The following is a 17,297-nucleotide window of genomic DNA, read 5'->3' on the forward strand; positions in this document are numbered from 1 at the left end:
CGTTTCCGTCAAAACCTTGTATAGCCAGCGGATGAAAACCGATATGCGCATTCTGCCTTACAAGAAATATGGTCACCGGGTATATTTACGAAGTATCGTTGAAAACAGTTCAAAGTGCGCTGCAAGTCCTGCGCGTTTGGCCACATCACTTACCGTGACGCGTTTCGTAAGCCTAGAACTCTATACTACACCGCTACGATGGAGCGTATATGTTTCGAAAATTCGCAAGTGTCGGGAATTCAGTATAGTGTGTGACGCAACTTGTCCTTGCCTTCTGTATCTGCATGTTCCATTTGGTTTAGACCATACGCGGATTTCATTTACTCCGTTCAGCCATCACTGCTCTCCATTTTTCGAACATCTGCCTTCTTTTTTTTTCTTTCTTATCATACGGTATGTTTCTTATTATTACTGCTCTTATGTGAAAGGCAATAATCGTCACCATTATACTCGTAGTGGCCAAATCTCTGTTATTTTTATTTGAATAATAAAAACAAGGGCTCAAATGCGCATAATCGATATTTCGGCCAGTTCACCGTAGTTCATCTGTGTCATCTGGTTGACTATGTAGGACAGCAGGTACGAAGATATACACCGGTGTACTGTCTTTGTTCTGTCTATTTATTTCGTCTGTGTTCTGTCTTTGTTCCATAGTATATATATATATAGAAACGTGCGCGCAGCTACAAGCGCTGTCGATACTCGACACCGCTTTATTCCGCGCGCTGATGTTCGCTTCGCCGCGCCCCGCGCCACACTGCACACAACTCCCGAAAGGCAGTCGGCTTTTTTCGTTCTGTTAACGCGCCGCGCGCGGCAAGTAGAATCGCCGCGTGCAGTGCAGAGATTTATCGGAAGAAAAGAAACAAAACGCGGAGAAACAAACGACTTCGGAGGGGATGTAAGGGGATCCCGAAAACCTGCTCCGACGCGCCTGTCGGCTTCCTCTACCGCGGTAGCCGCTCGCGACTTCTTCTTCTTCTTCGAGCGTCGGCGACGGCCACTGCGCAAGCCGAATCCGGGTGCTGTAAAAGCGCGCTCCACTTGGTCTTGGCAGTGCTTATGGGCGCTCAGCACGTAACGCCGCTGTAGTTAGCGCATTAGGTGTCTGTCTGTGGACGATGCGAGCGCTACAAGACGCCATCAATCTTGTACGGGACGACTGAATCGGAGACAAAACGTGCAACGCGTGCCTATCAGCTACATTTCAAAAGGACACGTGCGCACAGCGCTTTCCAGAGCTGGCCGCAGCACACAGACGCACCACGCCTTTAACGCTGGGTCAGCTCCGGTTTTCCTATTCAAGTAGACGACAAACACACGACTGCCCCCATTAAGCAGCCGGCGAATGCTGATGTTATATTCGTTCTACTTTCTAAAGCGAAGTTCTCTTTGCCTCTTCCTTCCACTTTGAGGGCGCTGGTCACTGGATGCTGCGGGAGCCATATACAGTAACTCTAGCTGCTTCTGTCCTGCCTACTAAACAGGAGCCGATTATCCATTACACGTTACAACACTATTCACTAGCACACTGCCACTGCGCCGCTATCTAGCCTCTACGCATGGTGGGCAATGGGGAACGTGTGAATGGTTCCACACAGTCCACATGTTAAACCTAAACCGCGTGGGGCTCTGGCTAACACTCCCTGGGCAAAGTTTGTACACATCATCATCAGCAGCAGCCTATCTTTATGTTCACTGCAGGACGAAGGCCCCTCCAAGCGATCTCCAATTACCCCTGTCTTGCGCTGATTCAACTTGCACATGCAAATTTCGTAATTTCATCACCCCACCTAATTTTCTGCTGTCCTAGACTGAGCTTCCCTTACCCTGGCGCCCATTCTGTAACTCCAATGGGCCACGGGTTATCTGCCTTATGCACTGCATGGCCTGTCCATAGCTCCATTTGTTAAAGCGAATCTTTCTATGTCTGACTGATTCGTCCGTAAGCGCCGAAAACGCACTACAGGAGAGCCAACTTACACAATGGAACTATCTGCGCATCTTCGCACACAATAGTACAACGGCGCACGACATACGTGTCGCAGAAAACTACAGTTAACATTCGCAGTTGTACCGATAAGAACAATGGGAACTGCAACGACACGCTACCCAGACGAACTGTATACATCTGCATTGCATTACGCGCGTCACGCAATGCATTGCCGTCCCTCACCATGGATAGGTCGCGGGTGCAGCCCAGCGCAGAAGAAGAGGCTGCCGTACGCGAACGTAAGCACGAGCGCGCATGGCCGTAAGGCCGATCCCCTGTATCGGCAACGGCAAGCAGTCCGTGAAAGTGTGAGTGTGTGCGTATAATCAACGGCTGCGTGATCTAAAATAAAGGCTATGCAACTGATCGAAATGTCTCTTCATTCAACTTTAACGTTCAAAAAATGCAATCCTAAACAAGCAATCAAATCACATATGCATCGCATAAAGCCGCTCAGCATTTCTTGGGTTCGTTGCGTGGTCGTTGGCTTTGGACGTTGACTTTGATTCAGTTTGCATGGGAGAAAGCTTCGCGTTCAACCATCTTTCTTTAAAAACCAGGGTATGATTTTTTTTTCTCTTAATGGCAACTCGAATATCGGCTAATCCCCGTTTGCTCTCTGACCCACACATCTTCCTGTCTCTTAACGTTACGCCTAACATTTTTCGTTCCATCGCTCTTTGTGCAGTCCTTAACTTAATGTTCTCGAGCTTCTTTGTTAACCTCCAAGTTTCTTCCGCATATGTTGGCACCGGTAGAATGCAATGATTGTACACTTTTCTTTTCAACGACAGTAGTAAGCTCCCAGTCAGGATTTGGTGAAACCTGCCGTATTCCGGGTTGAAGAATAATATGCAGAAGACAAAAATAATGTTCAATAGCCTGGCAAGGGAACAAGAATTTAGGATCGCCAGTCAGTCTCTAGAGTCTGTAAAGGAGTACGTTTATCTAGATCAATTACTCACAAGGCAACCTGATCAGAAGAATAAAATTTACAGAAGAATGAAAATGGGTAGGAGCGCACTCACTCTGCTAAGGTCCTCAACCATTTGCTGTAATTCGTCTCCATTGTTGCTCAATAGAACAATGTCATCTGCAAACCGAAGGTTGCTGAGATATTCGCCGTTGGTCCTCACTCCTAAGCCTTGCTAGTCTAAAAGCTTGAATACTTCTTCTAAGCATGCAGTGAATAGCAATAGAGAGATTGTGCTCCTTGCCTGACCCCTTTCTTGATAGGTATCTTTCTACTTTTCTTGTGAAGAACCAAGGTTGCTGTGGAATCTTTGTAGATATTTGCCATATATTCACGTATGCCTCCTGTACTCCTTGATTACGTAATGCCTCTATGACTGCTCGTATCTCTGCTGAATCAAATGCACTTTCCTAATTTATGAAAGCCATATAGAGAGGTTTATTGCACTCCGCAGATTTCTCGGTTATCTGATTGATGACATGGATATGATCCATCGTAGACTATATATCCCTTCCTGAAACTAGCCTGTTCTCCTGGTTGACTGAAGTCAAGTGTTGCCCTGATTCTATTGGAAATTACCTTGGTGAATATTTTATACAATACTCAAAGCAAGCTAATGGGTCTATAATTCTTGTATCCTTTAAAGTCTCCCTTCTTATGGATAAGTATAATGTTGGCGTTTTTCCAGCTCTCTGGTGCACTTCAAGTCGTGAGGCGTTGGGTACAAAGGGCCGCAAGCTTCTCACGCATAAAAATTTAAGTCAGTTCCCTGCTTGTGAAATCTGATGAAACAGCGGAGCTCTGCAAGCGTTGGCGCATAGCGTAGTAGGTATGACGTTCGCCTTCGGACCGTGAGTGCCCGGGTTCAAATCCCGCCTCTCTTTCTCTCGATCTGCGTGTCTCTCCCTGTAACTCTCTTTCTTACTCTCGCTCTCATGTTCTCTTTCTCTCACCCACAATAAGTTGTGCTGCAATCGCCCCTATAACGCAGTCATACGGGTCTCATAAATGCATGTTCTACAAGCGTACGTGTATAGCCTAGTCGTTGCGGCGCTCGCCTTCGGACCGTGGGTACCCGGGTTCGAATCCCGCCTCGGCAAGAAAGTTTATTTTGTTTTCTTTACTTCTCTCGCTCTCTGTCTGTCTCTCCCTCTCTCTCTCTCTGCACCTCCTCTCCTCATTTCACGCTCTCTCCACTTCGTACGAAACTGCGAACACCATGAGAGCGATGTGTGTGTGTTTGCTTCTGCTTCTTTAATGGCAAATTTAAGTGCATCCGTGTGCGACATTAACGGACGATGAATGTATAAACACGTACACCCGCCGTTGTAGCTGAGCAGGGCTATGGCGTTTCACTGCCGGGCACGAGGTCGTGGGTTCGATGCCGGCGGCGGCGATCGCATTCCTATGCAAAAACGCTCGCGTGGCGTGCGTTGGGTGAAGGTTAGAACAACCCCAGGCGGTCATAATAAATCCGAAGTTGTGCTCGTACTACGGTGTGAAGTATAAAGAGATCGTGATTTCGGCAGTAAGACCCCAGATTTTCTTTTTTTTCCAGCTTTTTCTTTTCTTTCTTTTTTTTTTTGTTGTTTTGATCAATCTCTTTGATCTGCCATGCTTAACACGATGACTGCGCAACTACTATAAGTAGTACAAAGAAAAAAAGAACAGTAATGGTGCGCACTGCGTAAGGACTCCGCCGATAGAACACTCCGTGTAAAACGTTCCACTATAAAAACACGTTTTATGACAGCATTGAACGAAACCGTGTTTAAATGGTGATACTGCGAATCACAGTATCAATCTAATGCAACTCCCGCGATTTTACGACCCGAAGTTTCGTGGTGGGCTACGAGGACGTCGTCATGGAGGGCTCCGGATTCAGTGTTGCTCAACCATATATTGTATATAGGAACCTTGAAAAACGGTGAGGCTAAGAAATAAAGAACGAATGAACACAGTCATCGCGTGTACAGTGGTATTCTTCGTAACGTGATTAGATGGTTAAGTAAAACTGCGGGCGGGTAGACTGGGACGGGGCAACTAGCCTCCTCAAAACAACGCTCGATTAAGAACGCAGCTCTGCAGCTGTCAGCGTCAAGGTCTTGGCAATAAGCTCCTATAGGTACATAATTTTGTTTTGCATAACGTCCACACTGCACCGACAGCAAGCTGAAATATATGAACAAAAAAAAAGAACAGAAAAGAAAGAAAATTTATTGCCGCCGTCGTCGCTGGCATCACTATTAAGAGGGGGCAAAAAAAGAGGCACCGGCATGCGCAGATAAAAAAAACCGGAGTGAGTGCTGTACAGACAGCGGCTTCCCAGAAGCCTGCAGACGCGACAGACATCCTCCGAGCAAAGCGACTTCATTCTTAGGCAGGTGAGAACTTGGGTTTTCCGGTGAAAAGGCAACAGAAAGAAAAAGAAGAAAGGCCAGCTTAACTGGGGCTTTGCCAGGACAGCTCGCTGAATTCAGAAATAAAGGGGAAGTCCACGTCATAAGTTTACGTGGCGCGGGCTTCGCGAATAAGCGGTATTGTCACCTAATGTTTTCGCCTGCGACCAGTAAAACAATACACCACTGCGTTGGCCGCGCATACTACTCTCGGCTGCATATCTAAACTCCAGGCTTCAAGGCCAGGTTGGTGAAATAATATTCAGCTTCTTCCGATAGCATACCACACCCTGTCAACTTACGACACCCCCTGTATCTCTTGTAGGTTGCAGTCTGTTACCTTTGGCTCCTATACTACTACTACTACCACTACTACTACTACTACCAATTATTTATTATTATTATTATTATTACATTAGTCAACCTTGCTAAAACGGTATGTACACGCTGAAACTGACCTTCTAGACAAATTCTTGCATAAGATAGTTTTACGCTCCTTTGGCTTTGCAACAAGACGCTCGGCACACCAAGAACTGCAGCGGTGAAGAAAAATGTCACAGCCCAAGCACTCCGTACAGATGGTTAACCAGCGAAGCTGAAACGTACGGCTTCGGTGTTTTTCACTGGGTTAATCCCGACAGTTCATTAAACGACGGCTTGGTAAACTGCCGGGTCCTGGGTACGCAGTTTCTGCTTGCGCAGGGCCATCCGGACCTGTTCTTGTGCCTGGACTGCTGCATCGGCACGGCCAACACGAGCTCACTCACGGCGCTGCTGTCGGCGCTGTTCTTCATAAGCTGCCCGCTGTTCGGGAGTTCGTACGATGCGTGTCCCACCCACATTGAAGTCGGAGGGAAACTGCTGCACGCGCGCTCGGCTGCGACGGAGAAAACGACGTCCCGTACGGCGCAGCCAATGGCGCGCCCCTCTTTCTCTTTTACGTGTAACAAGGGTAGTTAAAGGGCGGGTTACAGGTGCCCGAGCCCACCACCCGGAGTCCACAGCGGTATGTGCCATTCCGCTTGCACCCTTTCGGCACTATCGCCAGGATCGGCCCACATTTCTGCGCACACCGGACGGACGGCTTTTGGTTTCGCCTAGCCATATACAGCTTCGATGTAAAATTATGACGGAGAACCCTTGTGGGGGGTCTTTAGATCTTTGTGAGGTACTTAAGGGACATATGGACAGGGTGTAGAATTAACCACGGCCTCCCCAGGTGACAGCTACGAAGACCACACGGCGCATATTGCACATGGTACATAGTAGACAAGAGCCTACGGGCTCTGTACGCCACCTGTCGAGTCGCGGACAGAGAACTATTCAATTACGTAACATTTTCCCACCGGTCTTATGCAGGACTAGGCCATATGTACTGTGGAGCGCAATGAATATGTGATTATCAAAGGTGGATCGCTTTACACCAGCAAAATGGAAGCGTCTGTCGTTAAACCCGACCTTATTCATAGGTACAGCGGCCGAGGATGCAGTCTATTACATTACTCCTAGTTAATCTATATAAGTCGAATTCCGTCTATTTGTCATTGTAACCGTACATTACCACGGCCACCATTCCTTCGGCGCGCCCTAACGATTCCATAGCGTTTAGCACGTTCACAAATCGCACGTTTTAACGAAGCAAATTTCACCTAGTCCATCGCCGTAAACGAAGAATAAAAAATAGAGACAGAAATGGTTTAGCCGAAAGTAATGTTTGGCATGTTATAACCCAAGCTGGTGTCGGCCTGCTTTGCGAGTGTAAAATTCTGCCCCATGAGTAATTACAGATTCATTTGTGAGCCTGCTGCGAACAGGTTATGCCACTTAATTGTACTGGAGCAACACAGAGCGCAGCAGGGACGAACAAATGAAGCACACATACATAGACGATCTACAACGTTGAAGCCACACACGAACCGCGGGCACGCGAGACAATGAACTTGACCCACCGATCCACGGCGCCTGTTCCAGGGGAACTTGCCGCAAGACGCTTGCACCCATTGAGCACCGCTGGACAGGGGCACCGAGTAGAGGCAGTCTAGGCAACGCTGGCTCGGAGGTTGCAGCGTGCAGGGCCAGTTGAGGCCCTTCTTAGATCCCACGCCGCTTCCCAACGGCTCTTCGGCGTCGCCTTTGCCCCTGACGTCCTGTTCGCAGCATTCCAGGGGTAGCAAACTCGGAGCAAGCTTGCAGTGGCAGCACACGTCGTCACTCTCCGGCCTCGCGGCGCGACCCGAGCGCGCCGACTGCTGCTGCGACGGCTCGGGAAAGCTGGCATTCTTCGGCGGAGAGTGCTTCGGGACGGGAAGGATGAGCTTGGGCCGGGCTCCTCGCAGCGCATCGACGGAGCTGTCGTCGCTCTCGACTTCGAGCGCGTCGAACGAGGAAGCCCTCCTGGGCCCCTGGAAGCCGGCATCCGCGACGTCGTCACCCCTCCGGGACTCCGCGTCCGAACTGAAGTCGCTGCTGCGGCGGTGCTGGCCGTACTGCCAGAAGTCGGATATCTGCAGACACTCTTCCCGATCTTTGTAAGGCCCTCCTCCTCCTGCTTGGTCGTGCCACTTGAAGCCGCCCGACCAGATGTTGCACGGCGGCGGGGGATCGCCGAGAGCATTCAGCTTGCAGCCAGGCGAAGATGACGCCGAAGCCGAGGAAGGCAGAGACTTGGGGAAGAGACCGTCGCCGCGGGAGTGCTTGCGAGTGCCACAGGAGGACGACACGACCACGCTGGCGTCAGAGAAGGGAGACGAAGACAGGGACGCCGACAGACCCGGAGAGTGACCCTCGAGGCTGGAGGAACCGGGAGGCGTGGTGGAGCCGGACCACCGAGGGGAGGTGGGCGTCGACCACGGCGAGAGACGCGTCGAGTCGAAAGAACTGGCAGGCGAAGAAGGCGAGTCATCTCGACCTCCACGGCGCGCCGCGCCGCTGCCGTGGCGCGGAATCGGCTCCCGGATAGTGAGGAAGGAACGAAGCTCTTCGTCCTCCTCGTCTGAGCTCAGCTGCTGCGGAGACGATGGTGGTAGCCTTTGGGATGACATCTGGGACGTGGGCGCCGCTACTCGGATGGCTGGCCCCGAGAAGCGGGTCGCACCTGTGGCATTACACTGCGACGAAGACAACCTCGGTCGCCGCCAAAAGGACTTAGTGTCGCCAGTCGAGGTACTGGCAGCGCGTGACATGATGCGCCTGTATTGAGCTTCTTTTTTTTTTCAGTAGAAAGGTCGTGCCACTGTAATCGTGGATCGAGGTCGTACTGATCTAGACTGCGGGAGTGCTCAAGTAACTGTACATCGGCCGGTGGACAAAAGCGACCCAATGTAGTGACTCTAGCTTCATTTAGTGCGACACACGCAGCAACGATATACTAACAGTCTGTTAGTTCAGCACCGCACGACATGTGACAGCAGCACGTTTGCTTCTTGAATCACGCAAGAGGCCACACAGAGGATTCAACAGCAGAAAGCACGTGGTCGGACAAAGAGCGCGGTGCGTCGACTGATGTCAAAACAAGTAATAAACGCAGCACAAGGGCGCGCCAGTAAACGTTCGGCGCCGTACACTGCCGCACAAACAGGCGTCACGAGCACGTCAAACACAATGGACTTGCAGACACCTAAGCAACGACTACTGCCAGCTCAGGTGTAGTAAGATAAAGCCCTACTACCAGAGCACAATACGTAACGCGATGCGCCCGGCGACAGTGGTTGTGTCCGCCGAGGAGATTCGGGTAGCTCGCTGCCTCTCCTTACTGCTGTGGGCACTTTTGCAGTGGTGCGCAGCATGCGTCGTCGAATGTCAAGAGGCGGAGACTATGAAACTGCAAAACGCTGAGAGCTTCGGAACTCGGTATTCCGTACCACAGCAATGCGTGAGCATTCAAACGATTAGCACCGACGGGGTTGCAGCACATGTGTCCCGCGCAACAAACACGCTGAAGTTCACAGGAATTACTGACAAACGCGGGGAACTGCGCGTTTTGCTCGAAGCGCACCGGGACTTACCCACGCACAGTACGATTCAAAGAGCGGGAAATTTAACTAGTCGTGAAAACAGAAGCACGAAACACCATAAACAGAAGGCTCCGTCCACTGTTTTCCTGCGATTCCAGGTGTTTCGCGTGATGCGTCGAGAGAAGCGGGGCGTTGTCGGAGAAACACCGGCACTCTGAGCGCACGTTTCCCTGCTGCACTCCGAGAAACAACTTGCAACAGCACAACACAGCACGCTCGCGCGACCAACTCACAGAAGGAGAACTCCGCGCACGGGAACACCGGCAGCAGTCACAACTCCTCAATGAGCAGACGTAAACCGACAACTAAAAAGACGTAACGACACCGAGGAACAACGTCGAAGCGTTTCACTGTTCACGGGGGACGGTCACGGTACTGCGTCACCGTACTGGCGAGGAAGCTTCTTTGCTCACAGGTGGGCGAAGACTCACCGGCAGTACTTGGGCATCAACGGCGACCAAGCCGACGACCACATCTGATCGGACGCAACTGCGGCGCGCGGGCCAACAAACCGATATGACCGTGGACGGCGTGGGGAAGGCAGCCACCACAACGACGGCGGCGGCAGGGCCTCCCTTCCAAGAGAGGGGGACGAGTGAGGGAGTGGCACAAGCGAGAGGAAGGGAACGAACAGATGCGCCTGCACGCCTTGATGCTGCTGCCTCGAACGGGAAGAACTAAAGATGAAGCGGCGCTGTACGGTGAAGGGCAAAAAAAAAGAAGTATATGGGTGGTGCACAGCACTACCGGACAGTAGAGGCGAATCAAACAACAAAGAAGACGTACACAAAAGTTGAAAGTAAAAGAGTGGCGGTGGGTAGAGTGGTCTGTGTGCGCCCTGCAGTGCGGACGGGCCGCGCCGCACCGGTCGTGCAAACAGTAGCAAGAAAAAGGATGAAAACGCGGAGAGGCAGCGGGCTGGATTCCGGATCGGCAAGGTGGTTGCGAAGGAGAGAGAGGAGGAGGGAGTCGCGCCTCCGCGCGTGTTCGCGTGCTAGCGTGCGCGCCGGGGCCGGTGGGACGCAGTTTTTTGTTCGTGTTTGATTCGACGTGCGGACGGCGGCGCTCAGCTTCGTGCGATGATCTAGAGATGGAGCCAGCCGCCCTGGCGGTTCTGCACCGCCGCCGTGTGATGTTCCCGCCGCAAAATCTTGACCGGCGCGATCGTGTCGTGCCAGGGGCACACGTTCACCGTATTAAGACAGGTTGAAGCTGCACTCCCGCCCCCACCCTCTCCCTCCCTCCTTCCCCATGACGTTAGACCCCAATATCACTTCATTAGACTATCTCCGAATATAGTAATATTCCGCGTACAATAACCGAGCACGCGAGTCCCGGTTCCCTAAGTTTCTCAGGAAGAACACTCGGATCTAGCAGCTATGGTAAACTTCGGTGGACGTTCTTGACTGCTCTTTTCGGCCACACAAGTAGTCTCTCGTATCGGCGTCTGAGCAGTGTTCCTAACGTTGAGTGCCAGGTACCATCGCTCGCAGTAGCGCACCCAGGATCTCTGCCAGGGGGGTAAATTGGTGTTTGAGGAGGGGGGGGGGGGGGGGGGAAGCAAGCAGTTTGCATAAGATGCAATTTCCTCGCTTTAGCCAGAGGAATCCAACAGCCAATAAAATGCCTAATAATTATAATAATGACACCAAGGATGATGACGATGTTGATTTCTTCAGCGTTTTACTCAAAGTAAGTTAAGAGTGAATGAATAAATACAAGACAGTGATGGAGTGTTCTTGGTAATCAGGAAAATTCGACCTCAAGCCACCTCCTGAATTGTAATGACAATGTGAACAGAGCGTTGAAGGTACACGTTGGACTGGTGGAGCTGGACTCGTAGGGGGGGGGGGGGGGGGGGGTTAACTCGGTTGGGGTTACAACACCCGAACTCCCCCCCCCCCCGTCGGTGCGCGTATAAATGCGTCTGTTTTCTGACGACACTCGTGTTTAGTCGATATCGTTGTTCAGTTTACGGTTGGCTCAGTCGGAGTCTTCATGAATGCGATTCGTCCATTGCTCCGGCTTTAAAAGAATGTAGGTGCTCGTTCCGTGCACGCCTGATTCATGACATCGTTGCGCACAAGAAAAGAGTTGTGCATACCTGTGAAGAATTCAGGGTTGGGCGATTGCTTACTTCTTACCAACGGCAGTAAGTCCAGCGCCGCATGTTTAGTGGCCCATTCTTTCCTTTTTTTTTTTTAATAACATAACATCGTAGAAGAAGTTGACGCCTTTAGGTGGCACCAGCTAGTCCTCTTCGCGCGCCAAACAAAATGAAATCCCAGAAAGTGCCGAACAACACGGAATACCGTCAAACAGCACGAACCCACACGAAGTTCTGCTCACTGCCCACGAACCTCCAACTATTTGGCCAAATAATGATAGTATATCCCCCCGTGTGACCCGCGCAGTTTTACAATGCCACGGCCTTGCAGTCCCAATCAGCGAGCGAAAGCTTGACGTTTCCCTAAGACGCAGCCGAAATCAATCGTAAATCCTTAACGAATGCGAGCGAGTACCGTTTTAAGATACACGACAGCGCATTCTGTATACGGTGAAACTACATTGCTGCGTTACCAAACTGGATTGGAAATTAGCAAAACCACAAATCCGCCGATACGCTGTATAGCCCTTGTAACTTCAGACCATGTATTTATCCCTTCCGCCTATACTATATGCAATGTAATAAAACAGCGTCTAAATTCATGTCATTGAAACCCCGCAACCCGTCGTGGTGGCGTATAGTGGAAGCTTCGCTGTAGCGTTGCTAAGTTCGAAGGTGCGGGATGAAATCCCGGCCGCATTTCGATGGGGGCAAAATGCAACAACGCTTAGGTGCCGCGCATTGGATGCACGTTAATGAATACCCGGTGATCAAAATTAACCCGGAGTCCCCCAATACGGCGTGCGCCATAATCACATTGTCGTTTTGGCAGGCAAAACCCCTAAATAAAACAATTTTAAAAAAGCCCACACGGAAGACCCTACAAGACCTTGCATATTCGCAACCCAATTTCCAGCGATGCTATTTCTTTCGAGCAGTCCTATGAATATTGCCCGTTATTGAACCCCCCCAAGCCTTAAAACATGGCTCGCATATATCATGCGCGACATGAACCCCATTACCTGCGAGTTGAAAACGAGTATCAAAGTTCGTTCTCCAAGCACATCGGGAAATCATCCGTACAACGCCTTTGTAGCGTTTTTGAGTGGTTAAATAAATAATTTACTACAAGGGGTGTGATCGACCTAGACATTTGAATCGTTTCGTGTGGTTTAGAAATAACGTTCCCGCTATTTCCAATAAATATAAAATCGGTGACCCTGCCTAGTTTTTTTAGCATACGGGAAAACATTCTGTAGAACGTTTAGGCGTGTACACGCGTCATGTAACGCCTGAAAATATGAAGAAAATGAAAAATCACTAACTATCTACGAAGCCCGTAAATAACCAGCAAATGTCAAGCTCTGGTTGCACATGCATAAGCCCTAACATGCCCGCAATTCGACCAAATGTGAACTCAGTGTCACATTCAGTTCTTTCAAGACGCTGAACACATTATGTGTACATACCATAACGGCTCTAGGACGCTTTCGACCACTTGCGTAAATAAATTACTACATAGGTCGTATCTGACCCACAGACTTTAAACTTTGCGCACAAATCAGCCATAATGAGACCTCCCCTTCACGTCCCGAGTAGGATGATCATTTGGGAGATTGGATTCAGTTCGACACGTCTTCCTCGGTAATCTGTATTTCTGGCATTGCTATGAAACGGTTACTTGGTAGCGGTTCTATATTTGTGTCAACAACTGCGGTAAACGATGTTGAAAAAGTTGTCATTAAGGATTGTGGCACCGTTTTCAAAACTAACGGACTACCATCGTGATTAACGAGTTGTAGTTGGCCACTACGCGGTTTGGCGGAGACAGTGCCCCATATATTTCATTCGTATTTGATCGCAGTATCGAGCGCAAGTCAGAGGAATTAACTTTATCTTTAGTGGCCGTTAATTTATTGCCGCACTTAGCGCACAGCCGATAGCGTTCCAATGCTCCTGGCCTGTTATTTTTATGGGCGGTTCTAAAAAAGCGGTCCTTTCCCCTGTTTCAAGCGATATTTAGACCTTTGTTTAATCAGGAATCGCTACAATTCGTTTTCACAAGAACGGTAGGAATCTGTCTTACTTTTTTTAGGTCGAACACTTCGTTCTTGAATAATTCCCAGTTAGCCCCAGTTCATAGTGCAGCTAAGGTAAGTGTTCTAAATATAATCGTAGAAGCGTGCAAGTTCACTATTGTTTTTTTTTTTCGTAATTTCATGTTTTCTAGTGCGTTAATAATTTTTTGCTGGTGCCTTTTTGTATAGCGGTAGCGAGCTATACCTATATCGATAAGGCCATGGTCACTATAATACCGGAACAGTACTTACGCACCTATTACTCCGAATGGTTCGCGCTCGAGCTAGCTGGTACGGATCATTCATTTTAAACAGCGCCAAAAATCACGGACAAGGAAGAGCACGGGACCAGCGCCCGTCGTCAATACGGTCGATAAGAGGTCAAGAATATTATCTTCTTTGATACGGCTTGTTATCACTTGAGTTATGTTAAAGTGTAGCGTAATTTCGAAGCATTCTTTGGACTCGTTTGGTGATAACCGGTATGGTGCAGACAACAGGGAGCAGTTAATGTGGGATAAAATTTAAATAACCGAAAAGAAAAAGAAGTTTGGGCGCCTCAGGATACTTTTCTTTGATGTTTTGAGTAGTGTTGTAATGACATGCGCGAAAGGGCTGTTGGTTATCGGGTGGCCTGTAACAGATATCAGTAATGATATCACGGCGTTGTTGCAAACACAAACCCACGATAACTCTAGGTTCGCGTTGTGACAGATTAGTGGCGACGCTAAGTCTTTTACAGCTATAAGGGTGCTACTACCTCTCAGCTAGGCGATGGTGAGTATATGACGCGAAATTTAGGTTTCGGGGGGGGGGGGGGGGGGGGGACTTCGAAATCTTCCATATCCTGCGTTAGCTAGGTTTCTGTGATGAGTAAGATATCGGCGTTAGTGTCAGCGATTAAGGTGTGTATATAGGTGATCGCGTTTGGGTATGATAGTGAAAGTTATGCTAAGCGCTAGCGATGATTACCATGGGTTATATGTAGAAGTTACGGTATTGTTATTTGAACGGCGTCATATGCCACTGGTACCTGCGGTCAAAGACTATGGTGGGGCAATGTGAAAAGAACAGTACGGTGCTTCTGAAGGTGTTTTCGAGTGTGCTAAAGCATTTTTTCATGCCCTGTTCGAGGTTGTATCGAAGAAATAAACCTTCTCGTCAAGTTTATCGAGGACCAGTTTAACACTATTTTTTGACCAGGACAAACTGCCACAACCTCAAGCGCTCATGTCGTGTTGCAGCTGTCAAATCTTCTCTGATTGCGCAATGTGTTCCTCTAAAATTTTCGCTGCGTGCTGCCTCTTCTTTTTTGGACTAGTTTAACCTAGTATCAGTGCTTTGAAAAGACAGCATCCTAGTGATTTTTTTCTTTTTTTTTTCTTTTTTTTACGAGGCAAATTTTTTACTACAACCGGCCATTTATTTCCTGGTGCAACTTTTCCGATACAGTGTGCGCGTTTAATATTGTTCATATCAAGCTGCATTTCGCAGTTATTTAACTACATCGCCACCACTTCCTACTCCAACTCGTTCCACGTTTCATTCTCCGTGTCGTCGAGTCCAACAAACAGCAAGTTTTTCCCGTGCATTCTGTTATTAGCGTCGACGTTTGATATTTGCAGGGCTGCGATGTCGTGTTTAATCTCACCAGTCTCGTTCAGCTTGGGGTCGATATTATAGGCCTGTTGTGCCGCCTCAAGCGTGGTTAGGCGGTCATTTTACGCCGCCAATTGTTTGTCATGGGCGTTCTAGGTAGTGTTTTTAACGCGACAGCGTTAAGGGCCACGTGTCGCAGAAATTCCGGCGTCGGCTACCGGCGTGTGATCGCGGGCGGCCGAAAAGAGTCATCCCCAACCACCCCGACCGCGCAGGCCCTCCTCATGGTGCAAGGTTTTGGTGAACAAAAATTAAATTTCCCACAGTGAAATCCGTCAGAAAAATGGTGAAGTACGACTTTAACATTCGGCGTCGGATTCGGCGACGGATTGTTTACCAATCGGCGTCGGATTGCAATTTTAATGTACGAGAAAACATAATTCTGTTTCGAGGAAACTCAAGACACAAACCCCTTTTCCAGCATTTCTACCAGACCTGCAGCGGTGCGCTCGGGTACTTGCGAAAATTATATCCAGATGACGCTCGCATCCTCGGCAGGCTAGGGAGCCTACATGCATCCGTTGCATGTAGGCTCTCTACGGCAGGTCAAATTGGGACTGCCTGATGCGTTTTGCACGCGCGCGCTCGTCGGGGCCATAGCAAACAATTAATAGAATAATAAAAGAAGATGATAGGGCCTTCACATTATAAGACCACTTATATTGCCCCTGGGAAAAACGTCTTTTCAGCAATGCATTTCTGTTTAAAAGTGAAGCCGACATTAAGGGGATCGGTGTAAGCTTGGTCTTTGTAAGCTGGCTTTCGCACGTTCTGTGTTGTAGTGAAGCGCTTCCACTGAAAGAAAAAAGCAATGAGAACGGGGCCCGATAACGCTATCGCGTTCTACTCTTAAAGGCGAAGCTTAAGTGTGCTCCAATTTCTTTCTTTCAGTTCCAAGCGGATGGCCTTGTAGCTTTCCTCTAGTTGGTTTACGTTATTATTGCGACAGCAATTATATGGACACTCAAAAGCAGATTTCTGCCGTCGGCGTCGCCGTCGCCGTCGCCGTCGCCGTGAGGTTCCGTATGACGTCAATGGAGATGAAATCGTCGCCGCGCGCCGAACGCTGTATGTGCGAGTGAAAGGGCGCGAGGGGCGCGCGCTTTCACGGGGAGTGAACGCACGGCGAAGAACAAACGCGCGTTCTGCGCCGTGCTCGCTTAAGGGCTGCAGAAGTAGGCGTCTCTTTCCACCTTTACAATCACCATGTATGTAGAGCAAACGCGCCTTCTTCCGACGCGCGAGAGGCCGTGGGTAGGGGGGGGGGGGCAGGGAAGGGAGGCGACGTTTAGCTGCGGCACCAAGTGCCTATTTATATCAGAGGCTCCGGCAACAGTCACCAACGCCGCACGCATTTTGTGCGAACGCGGGCAAAACGCCGACGGCGTCGACAACAGTGCTGTGTGTTGCCGGTGCTGCTGCATGCCTAAGTTTGTACAGCGGATAAAACTACTATCCTTGCTCCGTATAGCTCTCTACTAAGTTGCTATCGCAATTGATGCTTCGCCTTTCGGGTGAAACTGCGACAACTTTTTATTTCAGAGGCTCCGGCAACAGTCACCAACGCCGCACGCATTTTGAGCGAACGCGGGCAAAACGCCGACGGCGTCGACAACAGTTCTGCGTGTTGCCGGTGCTGCTGCATGTCCAAGTTTATACAGCTGATAAAGCTAATATCATTACTCCGTATAGCTCTCTACAATTTTGCTATCGCAATTGATGCTTCGGCTTTCAGGTGAAACTGCGACAACTTTTTAATATAATCCCGAGCTCTGGTGAATCGGAATGAATCGGGTACAGCTCAGCGTCACCAGAGAGCATGCAATAACAGCTGGGACAGCAAGTCGAGTTAAATCGCTGTTGTGCTTCAGATGTGCTGGTTCATGACTCTGTTTACTATAAAATAAAAAAAATTAAATTACAAGGTTTTACGTGCTACAACCAGAACATCGTTATCAGGCATGCCATACTGGAGGACTCCGGATTAATTTTGACCACCTGAGGTTCTTGAAAGTGCGTCCAATGTACGGTACACGGGCGTTTTTGTATTTCGCCCCCATCGAAATGCGGCTGCC

At 49.4% G+C, this 17,297-nt stretch overlaps 1 protein-coding gene across 1 annotated transcript in view; it reads right to left on the reverse strand.

Annotated features, from left to right (window-relative positions):
* The window catches only part of LOC119461539 (uncharacterized), a 266,138-nt gene extending 257,576 nt beyond the window's left edge, over positions 1–8,562 (reverse strand). The window contains exon 1 of the mRNA XM_037722882.2: positions 7,315–8,562. Within this exon, the coding sequence (XP_037578810.1) occupies positions 7,315–8,547 (1,233 nt within the window). The 5' untranslated portion in view covers positions 8,548–8,562. The remainder of the gene's footprint in view (positions 1–7,314) is intronic.
* Between the last annotated feature and the right edge of the window lie 8,735 nt (positions 8,563–17,297).

This window comes from Dermacentor silvarum, chromosome 8, assembly GCF_013339745.2.
Source record: "Dermacentor silvarum isolate Dsil-2018 chromosome 8, BIME_Dsil_1.4, whole genome shotgun sequence".
Classification (NCBI taxonomy): Eukaryota; Metazoa; Arthropoda; class Arachnida; order Ixodida; family Ixodidae; genus Dermacentor; species Dermacentor silvarum.